At 50.2% G+C, this 15700-nt stretch overlaps 2 protein-coding genes across 6 annotated transcripts in view; one reads left to right on the top strand and one right to left on the bottom strand.

Moving 5' to 3' along the window:
• Window positions 1–2150, top strand: part of CCDC92 (coiled-coil domain containing 92) — a 29005-nt gene extending 26855 nt beyond the window's left edge. For all 5 annotated transcript variants that reach the window (XM_017681273.3, XM_017681275.3, XM_073222323.1 and 2 more), the window contains one exon: window positions 746–2150. In XM_017681273.3, coding sequence (XP_017536762.1) covers window positions 746–1521 — 776 coding nt within the window. In that variant the 3' untranslated portion in view covers window positions 1522–2150. The remainder of the gene's footprint in view (window positions 1–745) is intronic.
• Window positions 2151–2378: 228 nt separating this feature from the next.
• The window catches only part of DNAH10 (dynein axonemal heavy chain 10), a 134462-nt gene continuing 121140 nt past the window's right edge, over window positions 2379–15700 (bottom strand). Inside the window, exons 64-79 of the mRNA XM_037014245.2 lie at window positions 15153–15382; window positions 13873–14146; window positions 12688–12792; window positions 12184–12338; window positions 11566–11720; window positions 10305–10488; window positions 9484–9684; window positions 8601–8810; window positions 8333–8428; window positions 7531–7702; window positions 7019–7150; window positions 6629–6840; window positions 6370–6537; window positions 5057–5237; window positions 3829–3974; window positions 2379–3325 (exon numbers count right to left, since the gene is read on the bottom strand). Of these exons, the coding sequence (XP_036870140.2) occupies window positions 3179–3325; window positions 3829–3974; window positions 5057–5237; window positions 6370–6537; window positions 6629–6840; window positions 7019–7150; window positions 7531–7702; window positions 8333–8428; window positions 8601–8810; window positions 9484–9684; window positions 10305–10488; window positions 11566–11720; window positions 12184–12338; window positions 12688–12792; window positions 13873–14146; window positions 15153–15382 (2768 nt within the window). The 3' untranslated portion in view covers window positions 2379–3178. The remainder of the gene's footprint in view (window positions 3326–3828; window positions 3975–5056; window positions 5238–6369; window positions 6538–6628; window positions 6841–7018; window positions 7151–7530; window positions 7703–8332; window positions 8429–8600; window positions 8811–9483; window positions 9685–10304; window positions 10489–11565; window positions 11721–12183; window positions 12339–12687; window positions 12793–13872; window positions 14147–15152; window positions 15383–15700) is intronic.

The raw sequence follows: 15700 nt of genomic DNA, 5'->3' as shown, positions 1-15700 counted from the left end.
CCAGCCATCAGTCTCTAGCTCTGGAATCCAGTCTCCACTGCAGAGCTGTGAGGCAAGTTTTTCACATCTCTGAACCTGTGTCCTTGTCTGAGAGGTGCCCACAAACGCTAGTTCCTGGCCCAACCACCCCCATTGGGCTGCCTGCATGGGCTCAGGCACAGCCCGGGGAGTCTTGCTGAAGGGCTGAACCAAGTCAGAGCCTAAGTGCAGGCACAGGGACACAGCTTGCTGAGAGAGGGGACCTGTGTCAGGAAAGGTGGGAGCCTGGCTCCTGGCCCTCTGCAGCACCAACCTCTGGGCTTTCTATGGGAGACATTTTACATTTGTGTTTCAAAAAAGTGCTTTAAATGGAGCAGGCAGTTAACAAACCACACCTGAGCAGGTGGAGCATCTGCTGAGGTCTAATATCCTGAAACTGGCTGTTTTAATTTCAGCATTTTTTAAATTTCAGAGACATTCTTTTAGTAATAAGCCAGCTAATTTGGAAGGAGCTCAGAGAACCTGACCTTTCACCTTTGGGGAGGGGAGAGCCAGTTGTATGGGGGTTAGCGCCGAGCTGCTGGCTTCCCTGTGGAAGCAGGATGTCCCAATCCACAGCCCTGCCCTCCAGTGACCTTTGGGCCCCCTCTTCCTCAGCTCACTCCTACTTGGGGAGGCGAGGCCAGCCTAGACAGCACCCCTCCCCACCAGAAGGCCCCTGCCTCTGCTCGGTGGGTTCTTAATCTGGTCCCGGGGCTTGTTCTAGGAGATGGATCTTGCAGAAGCAATGAACTGAAGAAAAGATGTGAAGAGCTGGAAGCCCAGCTGAAACTCAAGGAGAATGAGAACAACGAACTGCTGAGGGAACTGGAGCAAAAAAATGCCATGGTCACGGTGCTGGAAAGCACCATCAAGGAACGGGAGAGGAAGTACCTGGAGGAGTTAAAGGTGAAAAGCCAGAAGCTGACTATGCTGTCCAGTGAGCTGGAGCAGCGTGCCAGCACCATTGCCTATCTGACCTCCCAGCTGCATGCCGCCAAAAGGAAGCTCATGAGCTCCAGTGGGACCTCTGACGGCAGTCCATCTGGGAGCCCCGTGCTGGCCAGCTACAAGCCGGCCCCCCCCAAAGACAAGCTGCCTGAAACACCCCGCCGCCGGATGAAAAAGAGCCTCTCAGCCCCCCTGCACCCAGAATTCGAAGAGGTCTACAAATTTGGGGCTGAGAGCCGGAAACTACTTTTGCGGGAACCAGTGGATGCCATGCCCGACCCCACGCCATTCCTGCTAGCCCGGGAGTCAACTGAGGTCCACCTCATCAAAGAGCGACCTCTGGTCATCCCCCCCATCGCCTCCAACCGCAGCTCCAGCGAGCAGCACAGCCCAGCCCGTGAGAAGGCTCACAAGGCTCACATTGGGGTGGCACACCGCATCCACCATGCCACCCCACCGCAGGCCCAGCCCGAGGTGGAGACGCTGGCGGTCGACCAGGTGAATGGAGGTAAAGTGGTGAGGAAGCACTCAGGGACGGACAGAACTGTGTGAAGCCTGCCCCAGGCGAGTCTTCACCCTGGCTGTCCACGCACTGTGATCACTACTGGGAAACACTCATTCGCGCCTTTTTTTTCCTTTAATTCCCATGCATGCCAAATTTTTTTCAGACCTGTCAACAGATCTCTTATCTTCCTGCTCCTATTGTCCACTTATTGACACCAAGTTATGATCGTGTCCCTGCTGCAGAATACATATCTACTAATTGCTGTGGCCAAACACCTGTGTGACAAATCGCTTGCTTCTGATCCCACTCTGTGTAATCTAAATGTGCTCATGGACAAAGCACAGGCCTCACGCTGCATTACTACTCCATGTTAATAAAATCAGATAGTCCCTTGCCTAATTATGAAGTTGGAGTAACACATATCAGCCTTGACCCTATCCCTCCGGTTTCCAGGACAGCCTATCCGAAGCAGCCCCTGCTCCCTCCTGCTGGAGGCCCCCCGTAACCTCCTACCTATCCTTTCCCAGGGCGGCACCAATAACCAAGCAGCTGTATGTGTCACAGGAACTAAATAAGATGACGTTACTTCTCATATCACCACAACCTGAATGTGTGTTCATATTTTTTGTTTTATCCAAATGTTCAAGATCCCAACAAACTTTATTTTCTAAGCCTGCCTTCTTTCTGTTTTGTGTCCTTTGTTAAACCTCCGGTGGGAGACTGTAGGAGGGAGGGAAATAGCAGGCCCCCTAGTAACTCCCTCTCTCCCAGTGTTCCCACCCCAGGCACATTGGAAAAGAGGAATCCTCTGTTATATCTCACTGCCCAGAGCTATCCTTTAGGAATGTTTTGCACTTCTAAAGGTTCTGGCAAAAGCCACTTTTGCCCACAACTAGTCCCCTGCTAGTGCTCTCAGCCTTACCCACCCTTGAAGAGTAAAGCCACTGCTCACCTCCAGCTGGGCCAGGACAGGGTTCCAGGCTAGGCCCATGGTGCACAGAGGGAAGGAGCGCCCAGTAGCTGCCTGTTCTGAAGGTTCTAAATCTACGCACAACCCTACACAGACCCAGCAAGTTGGGGGTAGGATAGGAGCTCATACAGGAATTGAACCCCAAGCTCAAGGGCCTCACCCACACACTGGCAGGCCAGAGCCAAGGAGCTGGGCCAGAGAGGAGTGGCTGTGGTGACTGTGGCCACCTCTGCTCTGTGCCCAGCATCACCAGCCCAGGGAAGGGGGCTCTGCCTGTTCCCAAAAACAGCCTTGGTCTTTTCCTCACACCTCAGCAGACAGCTTTTGCCAAAAAAAGGCACCTGCAAAAACAGCCCCGGATGTCAGAACCATGCCTTTGAGATCTGATCTTAGAGAGCTCACTTGTGCGAGTGACATGCCAGGCACTTTTGCCTAATCATGTTTCCTCTGAGAAGGAAAAGACGCCAACACATCTTAAAATGCTCTCTAGTATTTACTTTTCAAACACATAGAATCCTTAAAAAATTGTTCAGAAAACAAAACAATTCAGGTTAATTTATATGAAAAGAGATTTAAACTGCCAATTTCAAATGAAAATCAGTGTCAATCCCCCTCTTGCCTCTTGAGAGGCCCCAAGAAGTGACAGGAGACTTGATGGTTCTTCACAAGCACCCCACATTTCCATTGCCAGCCATGGGCCTAGAATCCATAATGCAGTTTTCTTCACCCAGAGGTTAATCAGAGTTCAGGGTGAGGCATACCCCTTGCAGTACCCAGTGAGAAATGTGCTTCGTGGTGAAGAGATCGGCTTCAAAAACCAAGCCAACTCCCATGGCATTCCTTCTCATGGAGGTGGTGTAGACAGGTGTCCGAAAGGTTTTCTGCAAGGACAGGCATATGAGTTGCCCCCATGGGTTGAGGGAAGCCCTCAGTACCAGAAAGGGGTGCAGCGGGCCCTCCTGGAAGGCGTGGCTGAGGCATTGCATGGCAACTCTCCCCTAACTTAATGTAGACAGGGCTTTCCACAGACACACTTGCTAAAAGTGGGGCTGGGCAGGCCAAGCAGGAGGTGCCTGCAGTCCACACCATATACAACTACTTTATAATTCAAGCAATGTCCTAGGAAGGGACAAATCTCTCCTGAAGACAGACTGGACCACAGCTTCTGAACTTGATCTGCCACCTGGGGCAGTCTCTGCAGACACACATGTGCCTGTGCATTTTCCTGGGAAGTGGCTGCATGCTTTTATCACGTCTCAAAGGCTTCCCCCACCTGTGAAAGGCTAAACAACCTGTTCTAAAGGGCAGGACTATTTGAATTGCCCTGTGTATAACCAGGAGAAGGAAAGAAGAGGGGAAAGGAGAGTGGGCAGCAGCATTGTACCTTCAGTTTGAGGCGATGGGATTCAATGGCAATGATCTTCAGGATGGGCAGGTCAACAACCAGCACCTTGGGTTTGCTCTTGATAAGACATCCTTTGTCTATATCCCAGTCAGCGCCTTCTAGGTACAGTCCTGAGACAAAGCATCCTAGAGATACCAGGCAGAGACCCAGGGTTCACACAGAAGCACCTGTAATTCTGCCGTGCAACAGCTCTATCAGATGTACATACTGAACAGAAAGGTGACTGACTGGCTCTCCTTCTCCAGACACAGCCCAGGCCTTTTTCCAAAAGAGGTGGGCCTTATTTTTTCCCTGTCCACCTTCCCTTTTTTGAGGAACAGCCTAGACAGGACACTGCAGACCCCATGGCCCTCCTCATGCCCTTGGTGAAGTGGATGAGGGGTGGTCACCTTTCCTAGCAATTTGGCATCAATGCACACAGACCCAGACCACCATGGGTCCCCATGCTAAAAGGACAAAAGCATCAGAGCCAGCTGGCACCACAGTGGTCCCATGTCTCCCCTTGCCAGGGTGAGTAGGAAGCAGGAAGTTGAAGTCTGGCCAAGAAAGTGGCCTCTGGGGAGGTAGACATGGCAAGCATGCAGAGTGGCAAGGGACAGGCTTCTGGCCCAGAAAGAACAGCAGCCCCAACACCTGCTAGTTCCTCTGGGATCTCACTGGCCTTCCTGTGAGCATTCGTGATTGTTCACCAGAATCGCCTCTCTCTAAGCTAGCTCAAGAGGACATTTTTCTGCTTGCAGTTACATGTCCTTTAAAACAGCATGGCCCCAGGAAATGGCAATTTCCAGCTATAGTTTGCATATCAGTAACCACTGTCTAAGGGCCTTGGAAGTTACAGCATAATTTAGTGTCCATCCTGCTCTCTGGCTCCCATGACTCTGGCCCCTCAAGGTTTTCAGGGAAGCCACCTGGGGACCCAATTCTTTCAAGATCTAATTCTGTCCTTGGAGACTATTTCCTACAAACGAGCAGGGTGACTGTGGTTCAGGGCCCTCCTGACATCAACCCCAGGTCTCAGCAGAAACTGGAAAAAGAAACCTCTGATACCAAGACATGGGTAATGCACGAACAACCAGTGTTTGCAGCACCCAGACTTCCAAGCATGGCCTGTCCTATTTGGCCCACGCTATGCTTGTCCCTTTGAATTGGGGATAGCTCAGGGAGGGAGCCCCAATGAAAGGCTTAATCCCTAATGAGCTGACCATACCTTGTCCTGCACGCTCATTCACTTCATCTGCATCTTGGAACTTGGTCACTTGCGTGAACAAGGTGCAGTGGTCCAGCGGCCAGCCGTTCTTCCGGCAGGTGGCCTGCACCAGGGCGGTGAGGTAGGATTCTGGGATGTGCAGCCCTGAGAGCCACATCACACTGGGCTCGCTCTCATTGACCTGGAGAGAAGGGAGGGCAGCTGGTGGGAGCCTGGGGCTGCCATCAAATGCCAGGGTCAAAGCCAAGGGGAAGTTCAGTTCATGACAAAAGATGTAATTCGCATATTCGCATAGTGGCAAAAGGATGGTGTTGGGACAACCAGCAGCCCATTGGGAAACACAAGTTGGACCACCCAATTCCAGATGGAGCAAAGATTTAGATATAAAAAAATAAACCCACAAAGTACCAGACCAAGTCACCAATGAATGCTGTCATGACCCTAGAGTGGAGACTCCAAACCCAGAAGCCAAAAAGACTGATACATAAAAATATAAAACTGCTCTATAGAAAAAAATACTACAAAGTCAAAAGATTTAATGACAAGCTGGGGGAAATATCTGCAACACCAGCAGACAAAGGGCTCATTTCCTTCTAGACGTGGAACTCTTAAAAATCAATTTTAAAAGATGGAGAATGCAATAAAAATGACATCTAGATACAAAAAGAGAATTCAAAAAGCACAAAATGTCTGTAAACATGAATATATACTCAGCCTCACCATAATTAAAGAAATCCACATACAAACAGATATTATTGTTTACATATCAGGGAGAAAAGATCCAAAATATTAAGAACACCCAGTGTTGCAGAGAGGTGGGGAAATAATCATTCTCACAGAGTGTGGTTTCACCTTCTCTAGTAAACCATCTGACAAGCGCTGTCAGAGTTGAGAATGCATGTGCTCTGATCCAACTCTTCATTGTAGGAAGCTACCCACAGAATATACTCATGTGAGGAGGGAGGAACGGAGGGCCCAATGGTCACCCCTTAAATGTCCATCAGGGGCAAAGATATGGAATATCTGTAAAATGGAGAAACTAAACACAAATGAAGTAGATCTACATGTACTTAAACCATCGCCAAGACAGACTCTTAAGATGGAAAACTCAAGTTGTGCATAATATGCTTCAGTCTTAAAAACAAGAAAAGGAAAAAAAGATACAGGCATGCCTGCAAAGTCAGAGCCCATCTGTACAGCACCCAGGTGGCCGCCAACAGAGGGTGCCACTGCAGGGTGGGAGAGGGGTTGCGAGGCAGCTGGCGTCGCCCAGGCTGAACCGTGAGCCCACGAACAGCCTTCCTCCCACTTACCCATGACGAGTACTGGCTGAGCCGCCGCAGGAGGTGGAGCATCCAGTTTCCAAGGGACTTTAAGGTATCAGGGGCAAGTTTTCTCCAGATAAGAGGGATTTGCCCAGTAAAAAGAGACCTTGCTACATCATCTAACTCATTGCTCATTCCAACTTCTCCAGCCAAGGCCTGTTTACAGAATCACAAGCAATCAGGCACAACTGTCACAAAACCAGGTGCCACATGTAGGTAGTAATCTGCACATGAGGGACACTCTCACCCTCTGAAGTTCAGCCAGAGACTTGGCCATCCGCACAGCAAGCTTGTTGAAGCGCTCCAACTCTTGCAGGAGCACCACTGAAGTGGGGGAGATTCCGATCCCCAGCTGCTTCCTGACCTGGTCCAAGTCAAAGACTTTGGGCATCTTGTTTTCTATGTCCTTGGCCACATGGCCAATGTAGTCATCTCGGCTGATGCCACTGCTGGATTCCCCTGAAACCAGGTACTTTTTAGGGAACCCAAGGCATCTGGGTACAGGACTTAGGCATCCTGAGCCTTCTGGCTCTTGGAAATGCATCAGCAACATGGCAACTGCAAGAACCCAGAGCAGCACTTGTGCCAGCACCCTTCTGCCCTGACCAAACAGACTCGCTCCTCCAGCAGACTTTACCTGTCTGAGGCTGCAGCTCCAGCAGGTGAGCCCACATGTCTCGAGCCGCCTGAGTGTAATACCCAATCTCAGCGTTGGCATGAAGGCCAAACACTTCAGGCGTGTTGGCTAGTGGGAGGGCCTCAATGGCTTCTATAATCATAGAGCACAGACAGTAAGCTTTTGTACCACCCCCGTTCCTGAGGACCCACAGCCTCAGTGCCCCCAGATGGGCAAGACTGATTTCCACTGCTTAGCAGGTGACATGTTTTTAAATAAAAATTTGACACCAATCCATCTCACTGTTATATTTATCTTTATAAAAATGGCTTACCAAGCTTCCTGGGGGCCACTCTCCCCTTCCCAGGGGGAATCTGAACTAACTCAGCTCTGAGGCTGACGAGATGGAGCACGTCTGTCAGGAGAGGGTTTGCAAGAGGCATCCAGCCGGCCATGGAAATAGAGCAGCTGAGGTGTGTGGGATCCCTTAGAAAACACTTGTAGAATACTTTTTGGTGTCTGAGAAATCTTACCAACAAATTTTTCCTTTACGTCACCGATGGGGATTTTATAGTCCACTTCCTTGTTCTGGAAGAAGTGGAAGGGCTGGAAAGTATCAAAAATGAAGTCACCCAGGTACTCATCCATGTAGACGGTCAGGATACGCCGGTCAAAGCTGTCAATCGCCCGTCCTCCATACATGACCTGGAGTGACAGGGAGTGAGAGCTGGCTGGGAACCCAGCACGTACTGGCTGTACCCTGAGGCCCTGAGCCCAGAGGCTGCCCAGGACAGAGACTATGCAGCTCAAACCGTGTAGACACAATAACCTTTTGTTACCCCACCATATATAAGATGGCTCATTCACAAAGTCACAGTGGCCAAAGTGATACGCAGCCCTTGTGAAGCACTGGGTGCCGCCAGTATGCAATTTGCAAAATCCCCAAAATGTAGTGAATAACCAATCAGCCAAAGAATCTAGCAGCCACTTTTGTCTTTGGAATGGGTGGTGTCACTGTCTGAGGTGTGTGCAGGCCTCTGGGGAGCCTGTATAAGGTTGTGGTCTCCCGGGTGGGCCCCGTGCCCACTCAGCAGGAGCAAGGCATGACTGTGGGAGAAGGAATCTAGAACCTCCATGTGTATGGAGCCCACCTAGGACAAAGATGACTGGGTGGTGGGGTGGGAGTATTCCGTGGAGACCCAAGGCCTGCAGCTGATGGGCACTGGGAGCTAGAGGGGTGTCATGTGGGCCTCAGAGGTCAGGCCCAAGACCACCAGGCCACGGCCCAGCTCCACCCTGGGAGGCGACCTGAGACAGGCCCCGCAACACTCCTACCTCTCCAATTAAGTACTTGAGGCTGTCCCACGGAACCTTAGGGTCGTGTTGCTGGGAGGCTTTTGTTAAATACGTGTTCAGAATCTCCATGCAGACCTTAAAAGAGGAGGAACAGGCTTGGTTATACCCAAACCCACAAAGTCCTTTGCATTCTGACTCTTCTGTGGATGCGGGCAGGAGGGAGATGGCTCTCCTTAACTTGGAAGAAGGCTGGGACAGGACAGCCACTCCGGAGGAAGTCCCCAGGGAGGAGTAGCCACATCGTCACCTGGAAGTCAGACTCATTGAAGTCGTAGTACACATTCCACCCAATCTTCCCAAACTTCCTTCTTTCCTGGACCACAGCGTGGAAAAACGCCAGCACGTAGACCAGGGGCTTGAATGCAGGGTGTGGACACTGCTCCAGCATTTCATGAGAAATTCTGAAGTAAGTCGCTCTCATGTTTAGTTTGAGCCCATTGGGGGGCTCCGTGACAACCTGTCAGAGACAAATCACAAGAAAACCCGTGGACCCGCAGCTAGCTTTGAAGAGTGTGCCAAAGCGGGTCTTCCTAGCTTTTCCTTCGCCCTTTCTAGCCTTCCTTCCTATTCTGAGCAGCAAGTCTCTTGTTCAGGGCCCAGGCAAGAAAGCTAAGGACACAGGTGTTGCTCCAGCTCAGCCACTTGCTCATCACATGACCTGGAGGGGGCTCCTTAACCTCTGCCTGGACCATGGAATTCTCAAATGCACAGTGGAAGTAGTAAGATTTCCCTCTTCCTGCCCCAGACACAGATGGCAAGATCATCCCCCCCCAAAAATTTCTCTGGAAAATAAGGGGGCATATAAAACCCCTCAAAATGCTCACAGAAAACCACTGGAGCACAGCAGATGGGGGTAGACCTATTATTAGAGATAAAAAAATGGTTTAGTAAGTATGAAGTACACAAAATGAACCTAGACATTGTTTGGAACACAGGTAGAAGTGGTGAAAACAGGTGTGGGACTCATGACTGCCACCAGTTAGGACAGTGCCCATCTCTGAGAGAGGGAGAGATGGATTCAGGAGGGGTGTGTCCAGGTGTCCTAGGGCACATGCACATGTGCACACAAGTGCAGCAAATGGCAGAAATGTGAGGAGCTAGGCAGGGGGTGCATGGTCCCAAAGCCAGACCTTCAAGGACTTTTGCAGAATCCCAATGGGGAAGCCCCTGGTGGGGTCGGTGGTGAGCCACAGGCGGAAGTCTGGGTGGGGCTTGGTGATCCTCTCCAGGGACTTCTCCAGATCTTTAAGCCACTTGACCAGGAGGTGGCAGTTCTGCAGCATCAGCCATTGCCCACGAGCCACTGCCGTCTCCAGCAGCTGCAGGGCCAGCTGTGCCAACGGAGAGGAGAGGAGAGTTGGTGCCCCAAGGCCACACCAGCGCTGTGTCTCCCAGAGCCCTGCTTGCAGCCCCAGAAAATGAATGGCCCACTCCAGCAGAAGCCACAAAGTGGGTAATCCAGGAATTACCGAGGCTGCCACTGAAGACATAATCTTCTAGAAAGTCTTCAGGACTGCCTGTGTCTGCTGAGCAGCATGGCCTAGAGATGTGCAAGCATGTTGCGCTCACTGACCCCCCTCAGCCCCAAGAGTTCCCTTCAGTTCACCAGCACCCTGACTGCTCCTTGGTCATGCCACTGGGGCAGTGACAACAATGACCCACAGTAGGGTGGTCATAGAGACTGAAGGTGATAGGACCATTCGCACAGGGGCTTTGAAAACAATGGAGCATGGTGATCATGCAAGGCTGGGCAATTACAGAATGCTACTTCTGGAACTTTTGTTCATACTGTCACCATTCCAGGATTTGGTTACTGCTCTGTAGCTCAGAAATGCAATAAACTCATGTGCAGCTTGGTAATCTGAGCTTAAAACCAGACAGTAACTCATTCCTAGCAGAGGCCAGAGACCTCCCCTAAATTGATAGCTTGCTCTTTCCAACAACAAATTACCTTTTCTTGACCTTGACCCATGGCAAGGAATTTAAGGCGGTTTCCTCCAAAGCCACTGCATTCAGCTAATTTCATAAGGTCACTGGCAGGGTCAGAACCAGGACTCAGGATAAACACAATGGGCGAGTTTGGCGTGCTCTGCTCAAAGATGGCTGCAAAGCTGATCATCGGGGGCTGCACGTATCTGGGGAAGGACACAGAATGGGAAGCTCTCACAGGAGGACAGCCCCATGCTCTCTCCTCCCAATGTCCAGAACCTCCGGGCTGCCCTGCTGCCACCGTGCACAGCCCTCATTTCAGAGTCCAGCTTTACACACACTGGATGGTGAGCTCCTGAGAGGAGGTGGGGGCCTTGCAGAGCGTACCCATGCTGTAGCTCGGCACACTGGTGCTGGAGTTATTACATTCATACTGAGCAGGGGACCTGTCAGCTGGCCTTCCAGGTAGATGTCTCCTTGGCACAAACCCAGGGTCCCACATTGTCAGCTCTACATGCCTGCCCTCAAGGGCCCACATCTCAAGATTTCCAAAATTAGTTACCAACACAGAAGGATTGGGAGATTTCATGTAGAAATCCAAATTTCTAGCTTCTTTCAATGAGTCAGGTGCTCTGGCCACTGTGGGTCCCCCTTGCCAACTGGCGTCAGTCAGCAGGAGCTGAGGGGCAGCTGCTCCCCATGGACCAGAACTGGGCCTCTCCCAGTTGCCATGTTCCCCACCAGCCTCTTTCCCCACTTCCACTACCTGCCAGCCAGGAAGGCATCTTTGAGTTTGCAACCCAAGTTACCTGCCTGGCTTCACACTTGATACTAGAGCTACATTGTCCAGTATAGTTGCCGTTAGGCACATGTGGCTACTGAGCTCTTGAAGTGTGGCCAGTCCATACTGGGATGTGCTGCACATGTAAGTTCACACAGGATTTTGAAGACTTAATACCAAAAAGAAAAAGTAAAATAGCTCAATAATGTTGATATTGATTATATGTCAAAATAATATTTTAATATATTGAGTTAAATAAAATATGTTGTTATTAAAATTAATTTCACCTGCTTCTGTTTGAAGGTGGCTACTAGAAAACTTGAAATTAGATATGTGATTTGCATGTATTTCTTTTGAATAGCACTGTTCTCGAATGGCTATCAAATAATGCTCGAAGTCAGGCCTGTGACAGTGCTCCTGGGAGCTGACCAGCCACTGCCATCTGGGGTCCAGGCAGGGATGACCCCATAGAAAGGTCCAAGCAAACAAACAACACACTTACTTCTCTCCCATTGTTTCAGTCACATAGTCGGTCACTGCCCGGTAGACCCGATCCACACGGAAACAACGCAAAATAAGCAACTTTTGGAAAGGGGTGATGTTGTTATCATAACCCAAGGGAAATGGAAACTGCTCAAGGGAATCCAGGTCGTACCACTGGGAAAAGCAAAGAACATGCATGATAGCATCAACTCTAAAATGACACAGGCTCCCATTTCTATATGTAAAGTTCCCAAAAGCCACTGTAAAGTGATGAAATCTATGCAAGTATGGACCTCAAGGCCACTTCTAATCAGATCTGTCATCTTCTACCCCCAAAAAGTACGAACTTCAGGAAAGGAGGACTGAGTCTCACTGACTGTTGAGTCCCCAGTGTGCATCAAGGGACCTGGTCCTTGGCAGATGCTCGATAACTATTTCTTGGATGGATGGATGGACACATGAATGGATGGACAGAAGGATGGGTGGGTGGATGGTTTTCCACAAAGCTAGCTGGACCAGCTAAAGGAGAACCCCATCCAGGTCACTGGAGGGCAGTGCCTCCACTCTGAGCAGGTCGCTTCTCTCTCACGAGTTTGGCGGGTGCTGCACATGGGCAGGAAGGAGGACATGAGCTCACCTCCTGCCAGATGGGCAGATGCTTCTCAATGTCATCAGGAAGGTCCCCAAAGTTGTCTGAAAACATTTCTGATAAAAGAATGATATCTTCCCATCCCTGGTCAGACAACCAAGCACAGGGCTTTTTTCTTTTGCTTTTCTCCAGGGAAATGTTTCCTAAACACAACAGAAGAAGAGAAGTGGACAGCCGCACCAGGAGGAAGCCGCTTGGCACTTGTACTTCTGTCCCTCTGGGGAAAAGTCCACTTCCCTGGGGTCTGGGGAGAGAGGTAGGTGACTCCAGCCAGCCAGCTCACTGTGGCACCCAGCTTTGGGGCAGACTGGTTGCTCTGAGTTACCCATTTTTGGGGCTCAATTCAACTCAACAGAAATATTTGATAAAGCAGTGCTGTTAGAAGCCAGGCTTCAAGGAGAATTTTTGTTGTTGTCTTAACAAACAAACTTATATACATGTGCAGTGTGGGCCAAGGGAATTAGGGAGAATGAAACAAGGCAAATTCATTACCTTTTAAAAAGAAATCTAATTCTTCCTGGGGGATTCTTCCTTCCTCTTGTTCTATCTTGATAGTCATATTGAAAGAAAACAGCAGCTTATGCCTCTCAAACAACCCTGAAGGGAAACAGCAGATCAGTATTGATGAAACAGATCCATGTTAGAAACTTGAGTTTCTTCTGCATAGCATGTTTAGATGCAGGAGACATAAAACAAAACACCAGACCTACATGGCTGTGTTTAGCCCTCTTTGCTTTTGATGCCCACGGCCATCTGAGCACAAAAGCTATGGACCAATCTACAGCTCATGCCCAAGAGCACAGCCTGCAGTGACACTCACTCGTCTGCCTCTGACATGCTCGTGCCTAGTGGCAGCACCCACCACCCTCCTGGGAAGAGGAGAGTGGGGCTGAAAAGCAAATCGAGGGCAGCATGATAGAGGCACAGAGTCAGTGCAAAGCTGTTCGTCGGCCTGACTCCAAGTGGGAGTTCTCGTCTCTCAGAGTCTAGAAGAGCTGTCAGCAAGCTTTCTATAAAGGGCCTGATAGTAAATATTTTCGGCTTTACAGGCTAGATGGTTTCTGCAATAACTATCAACTCGCCACTGCAGGGTGAAAACAGCCATAGACAGTGTGAACACAGATGGGCATGGCCATGTTCCGGAACAACGTTATTTACAAAGGCTGGCAGTGGGCCCCATTTGGAGCTGGTCTCGGCTTGCCAACCTCTACTGTAGGGCAAGCACATTCCATCCACAGACTTTTTACTGATGGGAGGATGCAAAACACTGAGGCTCTTTTCCTTTTTTTTTTTTTTTTAACAGAACAAGTGTTTGAGAAAAAAAATTGTGTAACTCAGAATTTGTGATTTGGATTCCACTCTATATGTCATAGAAGGGTTGGCTACCTCAGTGAGCCCTAAAGGAACAACAGCCCTCAACCTTCTTCCTTCCCTCCTGGCTGAACTGCATCCCCCAGAATCCACGGGGTGAAGCCCTAATAACCGGTGCCTGAGAAGGTGACTGTTCTGGGAGATGGGAGAATCTCTTTATAGAGGAGATTAAGTTAGATGAGGCCATTGGGTTGGGCTGCAATCCAATCTGACAGATTTCCTTAGAAGAGGAGGAGATTTGGACACACAGACACCAGGGATGCACATACATAGCCTCTGTCCTGAGCAGTGCAGAGAGGTGCTCACCTGTGCAACCATAGTTATAGATGTTGAAGGTCAACGTGTCCATAATGTTCCTCAATCGCTTCATAAGAATGGAATCAGGCAGTGACTTCTTAAGGGACAACCTGAAGACCTCTAGAAAGGCAATCAGGGAGTACTGATACATGAAATTCACAAGGGCCATCTCAGACAGCACGAAGAACAGGATGGCCCCCCTCCTGGCAGCAGGCCGGTAGCCATCCCTCAACCTATCGATGTCCAAGGCTGTCTTCTCTGCCAGCTTGAGCTTCTCTGATACCTAGAGAAAAGGTGCAAGTTGCCAAGGGAACAGGAAGACATACACACATAACCAGAAAAACTTCTGAAATGGGCAAGAAAATAAGAAGGCAGAGGGTGGGGGTTGGAGGGGGCAACAAAGAAATCCACACAAAGCTCGTGCATGCGAAGAACACCCAACCTCTTGTGAGATGCGGTGAGTACTGGTGCTGGACTCGCCTGCAGCCAAGCTCCCTTTTCTGAATTACTGACCCTTATTTTTACTTGGGGACTCAGCTTCCCCCTTTCATTACATATGCAGGCTCTACCCAACCCCAAAGAGCATGTGACCCAGGTCCAATCAGTCCACACAGCATCTCCAGGCCATGGGATTGGTTTGGGGTCAGCATATGACGTAAGTGCCTCTCAGGACCTTCATAATAGGCACAGGTAAAGATTCTCACTCTTCCCTTGGACTTGAACCTGAGGGGACATGACAGACCTATCTGGTGACTGTGGAGGGGAACTTGGCTCCATGGGAGGCAAAGAATAAAACCAACCCAGCAGAAGGTACATCCCTAAAATATAGAGAATCTGAGTCCTAATGATATGTTTGGAGTCCTGGATCCAGCCCTACCTGTAACCATCCCTGGAATTTTCTGTTTTCTAAGCCAATAGATTTCCCTGGACTTTAGCCAAGTAGGGCTGGGTTTTCTATCACTCTCGATAGGAAGAGGCTGACCTGATGCACAAGGGTACCTGGGAATGCCTCCAGGATGACCCTCCCAACAGCACACTCAACAGAGGAGGCCTTTTCTCATAAGGCAAACCCTCAGGTGACTCAAAGCCCAAATCTGATGAGAGCACAGACTAGTATCTCCCCACCTCACCCCACCTCAAATGCTCAGCGTCTAAGACCCAAGACCACAAACGAGGCCCTGAGATCATGGAGTCCCATGCTCTTCTTAAGCAGACAAGGAGACTGCGCTCCAAGGGTGGACCCAGGATTCCCCCCTCCATGCTCAATGCACTTTTTGTGGGGTTCTTACCTCCATAGCTTTGGATTTTGTCTCCTCCAGGGTCTGCACCAGCTCCACATTGTCCAGCATGTTCCCCGTGGAGGTCGCTAGTTCCCGAAGGAGGGAATCTTCCAGATCCTTCAGCAGGTTCTTGTTCTCGCTCGTCTCCTGGATGAGGTGCTCCCGCTGCTCCTCAAGCTCACGTCTCTCATAGGCCACCAGCACGCTGAGCAGCTGGTCCTCGAGGCCTTTTAGTGTGACTGGGGGGGAACCAGGGGAGGCCCTCACTGCTTTGCCCCTGAGGAAGCTGCTCCTGTGCCTTCCTGCCTAGGACACAGCCATGCCTGGGGGCAAGCCAGGGGCGAGTCCAGGCCAGCATCTCAGGAACATGAGGAGCAAAACCACTCTGAAGCCATGAGGTAAAAAATGTCAGACAGAACAAAATGCAGATGCTGCTACACAGAGTGGCCAACAATCAGAGTGATGGTACAACCAGATAAAAGCCAGGACTCCCACATACTCGGGAACCCTAGCAGAAAGCATACCCAAACCTAATTAACCTAGGTGAGCAGCTATAT

Source organism: Manis javanica, chromosome 15, assembly GCF_040802235.1.
Source record: "Manis javanica isolate MJ-LG chromosome 15, MJ_LKY, whole genome shotgun sequence".
NCBI classification, from domain to species: domain Eukaryota; kingdom Metazoa; phylum Chordata; class Mammalia; order Pholidota; family Manidae; genus Manis; species Manis javanica.
The sequence above is the reverse complement of the archived record's forward strand: the minus strand, read 5'-3'. Positions and strand labels throughout refer to the sequence as shown.